At 37.7% G+C, this 6,067-nt stretch overlaps 1 protein-coding gene across 2 annotated transcripts in view; it reads left to right on the top strand.

Moving 5' to 3' along the window:
* The first annotated feature begins 839 nt into the window (after positions 1-839).
* bmp6 (bone morphogenetic protein 6) overlaps positions 840-6,067 on the top strand; it is a 36,551-nt gene continuing 31,323 nt past the window's right edge. Inside the window, exon 1 of one of the 2 annotated variants that reach the window (XM_046833747.1) lies at positions 840-1,777. In XM_046833747.1, the coding sequence (XP_046689703.1) occupies positions 1,372-1,777 (406 nt within the window). In that variant the 5' untranslated portion in view covers positions 840-1,371. The remainder of the gene's footprint in view (positions 1,778-6,067) is intronic. The other variant, XM_046833746.1, reaches the window with a different exon arrangement.

Here is a 6,067-nt window from a genome sequence, read left to right as displayed (position 1 = left end):
GCAGAACAGGGTGGACTCCAGTACAGGCATATTTTTAATAACAGCACAAATTTGTGCAGACAGGTATAATATATGTAGGGACAAACTTACTTATAAAGAACATATTCACTTTTAATCACCACATTTTGTGTGTAAAGCTGCTTTGAGACAATGTTCATTGTTAAAAGCGCTATACAAATAAAAATGAATTGAATGTAATAAATGATTTATGGCGAACGCTCACCAATTAATCTAAAAATAATAAAGGGATAAAATAAACCCATGTGCTATGAATTCGTTGATATTTTTTTTTCCGCCAATGAGGAAAAGTCTTAAGACGGTCATGAAACAAAACTAGGCTTGGATTATTTTCGGGTAACAGAGCGACTTTTATTCCTCATGTAATTTATGCACAACGCCTTCTAGAACATGTAAAAACACGTTTTCCTTGTCTGAACATTAAGTCTCTGTCGCAAGAGGTCGTGCGTTGGCCAGAAAAAGTTCAGAGGAAAAAAAGTTTTGTTTTTTTTTGTTGTTTTTTTTACTTCAAATACTGTATATTTTACAGCACAGTAAAATTATTTATTCGCATATTCCAGCGATGTAAGAAAGCCTGGAGCACAGAGGGTGAAGGGCCTTGCTTTAGGGCCCAAGAGTGGCAGATTGGCGATACTGGGGCTTAAACCCTCGACCTTCCTACCAGTAGGTCAGAGCCTTAAACAATGAGCTACCACATATATATATATATATATATATATATATATATATATATATATATATATATATATATATTTGCATCAAACAATAGAGGTCAAATCCATATCGTTGAAACAATAAACGGGTTTTCTGCGATAAAAAAAAAACTATTCAAAAACAACCGTCGAGCAGTTTTGAGATGAAGACAGTAGTTTGGGTGATGGATAAAGAGCTCCACCTTTAATCCAGGGCGGATACGACAGCTGTTATTTGCGTTTCTTCACATTGCGCACTTTACCGTGGACCGAAAGTGCTACTGAATTTTCCCTGAACACTCGAATGGAAATTTAACTGTATTTAATTTTATTTCGCAATACTATCTACTGACACTTGTTTTTGCGTTTTAGCCATTAATGCCAGTGAGACGAGCTTGAAACCTACCCTCAGGTGTTCCCGAGCTTTTTTATCCCAGAAGCCAGTCTTTGCGCTTTGGACTTCATGGATTTAATAGTGAACACGAATTCTTTCATTCTCTGCCTCCTACACGATGGTACATGCTCTGGCGTGAATGCTGGTCGATTTTACTATAAAGAAAGTTGATCAGTCCGCTTCTCACCGGACTAAAGCTTATATACAGAAGTTTTGAAAGTCCACAGACGCCCACTTTATAACGACATACAGGGTCGGGAAAAAAAAATGAAAAGCCGCTGGTTTGTTTTGGTGGTGTTTTGGTGGAGTTGCTGTTGTATGGTTCTTATAGCTGGTGGCAGTTTTTTGTTTGACAGCGCCAGCGAGCTCCAGTCGAGATCCATACATCGGCGTTTACGGACTCAAGAAAAGAGAGAGATGCAGAAGGAAATCTTGTCTATTTTGGGACTAACACACAGACCCAGACCGCATTTATGGAATGGCAAATACAACTCAGCACCCCTGTTCATGCTGGACCTGTACAACGCATTAAACGTTGACAAGAAAAACGAATTAGATGCGAGTTGGAACCCTAATAAATCAGTGTTTACGACGCAAGAACACCATTTAGCCACAGTTCAAGACAACGCGTACTTGAACGAAGCCGACATGGTGATGAGCTTTGTGAATTTAGGTGAGCCCACGTCTCTTTATTTGTTCGTGAAACATCAGTGGTTATGACTTTGCAGTCGGATACAGGGGCGTTCTAAGATGCGATTACTCTACCTATCATAACCGTAATCTGTACAGGAAAACTTATTGCCTGTGCACATATTTAGCTGTTATACTATTGTAGTCATCCACCACATGTCTGTGATGAAAGTACAGTAAATAAAAGGTGACTCATAATTTATGCTCAAACATAAGAAGTCCATCAGTCCTGTTACTGCTGTATGAAGCCAAGCAAGATTAAAGTCTGGTTTTATTACCTGGGCTGGTGTTGGAACAACATGAACAGGTTGATAGATTAGGTGAATGCTACCCAAACTGTCAAATCTTGATTTAAGTGGCATACATTCACCATGAATGTATTAAAATCAGTATGGAGTAATAAGTGAACAGCTTTACAAACCCATAACACTTCCACTGTGATTAATTGCTAAACTCATGTTTTGAATAACTTGATCACAGATCCTTATTATTTTCTCCAAACCTCTTCCTTTTCATTACGTTGATAGAGGTTAACTTTTTTTTCCAGAATTTTTGTCTTTATTTTTATTCCAAACTGTCTTTTTAAATGTTACTGCTGGTAAGTGGTTTGTTTCTCACACCATAGTCTATCAGGCATACTTCTCCATCTACTTAATTTTTGTAACTCATAATTTATATTCTGATTCCATTAGCCTGGTGCTATTTTAGTGTACAATATGCATATTTACGTTCCAGTCTCTCTCTCTCTCTCTCTCTCTCTCTCTCTCTCTCTCTCTCTCTCCGTTTCTATTTTCTGTTTTTTATTCCGGAAACATGTCCCATGCAGATATTCATGAGATCTTACCTTTTGACAAACCCGCCAATGATCCAGTCCCGGATGCAAATGCTGGGCTGCTTGGATGTTCAGTATAACTCTACCATGACTGGCCCACACACAGGAGTTTATAAACATCTAAAATCCAACGATCACTGCTAATAATAAAACTAGACATCAGAACAACAAAAAAAATCTACTCCCCCTGGTCTCTCCCAAGAATTTTCTCACATAATCCATTGGAGCCATTCCACCTGCAGCAGCATTTTCACCACCGGGATATCAATGCGCTAAGCCTCTTGAAACGTAATTTAGAATTGAGCAATTTATTCATTTTTTTTATGATCTAGTCCACCAAAACCAAACCTAAAATCTCAAACCTAAACTCTTGCTATCTTCATCTGTGTCAGGATCTGGGTAATTCCCTACCACTAGTTTATATTCAGCATCTGGTTATTAAAATCTGCTCCATTAAATGTGTGAACATCAACCCTGTATTATCTGTACCGTGTACTTTGGTCTCACTTTGGGCCTGGAGAGTGCATGTTTCAAAGTCAGAAAACCACTTTCCAACTGCTTGTGTTTTAGTGCACACAGGAGACCAACTGACCTTGTGGTTTAAAGAGATGCTCTTTGGAAGAGCTGCAGGTGCTCTGCACTCTCCATGTGTACCCTAATTTAATAGCATGTTTATTTGTAGTTACTTCTATAACTATGCAGCACAAAACAAAATAATATGAATTTTTAACTATTACCCAAACTTGATTATATAACAGGTCACTAACTCCATACATTGACCTGATTTATAGCTTTTAGTGCTAAAATCAGTGTCTAGGATCATTTTGGGATGTAACTCTTTTGTGAACTGAATGAAAGGTTGATGGATAGTTGACATTCAAAAAGAAATAAAAAATATAATGTGTATGTTAAGAAGTTTAGCATTTATCTGTGCTGCTGGATCAAAAATGTTTGAGCTTTTACAGACCAATTGATTCAAATATATTCACCACTCATTTGTCAACACAGTATAATAGATATGAATGACGTGATTTCATAAAAAATATATTCTTCTAAAACCCACCGTCCTATAATCATCTTCATTCTTTCTAGCAATATAAACTTTTCTGTCTATATCCTTTCTTTGTCAATTTTTTTTTTTGGTAAAATTGTACAAACTGCTAAACAGCATCACTTGCATTTAACTTTAAATGGCTATGCAAGGTGTGCATCTGTGCCATGAGGCATCATTCAATGTACAAACGTTTTTGTTGTGTCCTTTTCTGAAGTTGAGAAACTTAGAATACCACAAACTTACACTATTTACTGGTTTAGGGATTCATTCAGGACCTCATTTATGAATGCTTGGAATTCCAAAGCATGATTTGCTCAGGCCCAAATGGCATGAGCAAGTATTAATAGTGATCAGTGTTTGGGATGAATGTGGTCGTTCCTTCTTCTTTTCATATAAGACTTGATATTAAGCACTTCTTAGGTCAAGTTTTATGAGTATTGTTGCTTCTGTTATCTATTCAAAGACTGGGACCAGAGGAAGATGGTTCCAGCAAATCAACAATTGATGCATGTTTTCTTTCCACAAAGTGGTTGTCCTTCAGTCAGGAAAAACATCAGTAATCTTGAGAACTGAAATAATAATATCAGCTGGCCTTATTGGCATTTCAACCATATACTGCTGGTACAAAGTGAAATAAAACATTGTTCATTAGAACCATGCTGCTACATTAACAACAGAGAACTATATAAGAATTAGGTAGTCAATGTAATGTTTTAGTCAAGTTGTTTTAGCACCAATTTAGGGAAGAAAACTACTTTTGTAGAAAAACAGGTAGACTGTTCTTTAGTATGAGTAAGTTTGTATGTATGTGCTGAGCAGAGGTGCAGGGATGTCAGTCCAGTCTCTGGTTACTGAGTAGTCTCATGGATTCAATTCAACAAATTTTTATTTGTATACTGTTTTTAATAATGGACATTGTCTCGAAGCAGCTTTACACAGGTAATGCGTTAGTAAATAATGAATAAGATTGTTATTTATAATTGTCAGTTTGTCCCTGATGAGCAAGCAGGTAGTGACTGTGGCAAGTTAAAACTGCCTGAGATGGCATAAGTAAGAAGCATTGAGAGGAACCAGACCCAAGAGGGAACCCAACCTTATCTGGGTGCCAACGAATGTCCATTGATTACAGCTAAACTTCGTTGAGGTTTGCAGTGATGGTGATCAAATGCAACCTGTAGTCCTGAGTCATTGTCGTAGACTTTTGCCATTAAATATACAAACCCGATTCTAAAAAAGTTGGGACACTGTACAAATTGTGAATAAAAACAATGCAATGATGTGGAAGTTTTAAATTTCAATATTTTATTCAGAATACAACATAGATGACATTAAATGTTTAAACTGAGAAAATATATAATTTTAAGGGAAAATAAGTTGATTTAAAATTTCATGGCATCAACACAACTCAAAAAAGGCCATGTTTACCACTGTGTGGCAACCCCCTCTGCTTTTTATAACAGTCTGCAAACATCTGGGGACTGAGGAGACAAATTGCTCAAGTTTAGGAATAAGAATGTTGTCCCATTTTTGTCTAATACAGGCTTCTAGTTGCTCAACTGTCTTAGGTCTTCTTTGTCGCATCTTCCTCTTTATGATGCGACAAATGTTTTCTAGGGGTAAAAGATCTGGACTGCAGGCTGGCCATTTCAGTACCCGGATCCTTCTTTTACGCTGCATGATTGATGCAGTATGTGGTCTGGCATTGTCCTGTTGGAAAATGCAAGGTCTTTCCTGAAAAAGACGACGTTTGGATGAGAGCATATGTTGTTCTAGAACTTTGGTATACCTTTCAGCATTGATGGTGCCTTTTTAGATGTGTAAGCTGCCCATGCCACACGCACTTATGCAACCCCATACCAACAGAGATGCAGGTTTCTGAACTGAGTGCTGATAACAACTTGGGTTGTCCTGATCCTCTTTAGTCCGGATGACATAGCGTCCCAGTTTTCCAAAAAGAACTTCAAATTTTGATTCGTCTGACCACAGAACAGTTTTCCACTTTGCCACAGTCCATTTTAAATGAGCCTTGGCCCAGAGAAAACACCTGCGCTTCTGGATCATGTTTAGATATGGCTTTTTTTTTTTACCTATAGAGTTTTAGACGGCGAATGGCACAGTGGATTGTGTTCACCGACAATGTTTTCTGGAAGAATTCCTGAGCCCATGATTCTGGAGTAAATTAGATAAAGTGGTAGATGGTGTACCTAGCAGAGAATGATTGGTGATTGGGGCAGACTTTAATGGACATGTAGGTGAAGGGAACAGAGGTGATGAGGAGGTGATGGGTAGGTATGGTTTTAAGGAGAGGAATGTGGAAGGGCAAATGGTGGTAGATTTTGCTAAAAGGATGGAAATGGCAGTGGTGAACATATATTTTAAGAAGAAGG

Source organism: Silurus meridionalis, chromosome 21 (genome assembly GCF_014805685.1).
Source record: "Silurus meridionalis isolate SWU-2019-XX chromosome 21, ASM1480568v1, whole genome shotgun sequence".
In the NCBI taxonomy this organism is placed as follows: Eukaryota; Metazoa; Chordata; class Actinopteri; order Siluriformes; family Siluridae; genus Silurus; species Silurus meridionalis.
This window is presented reverse-complemented; position numbering and strand designations above follow the sequence as displayed.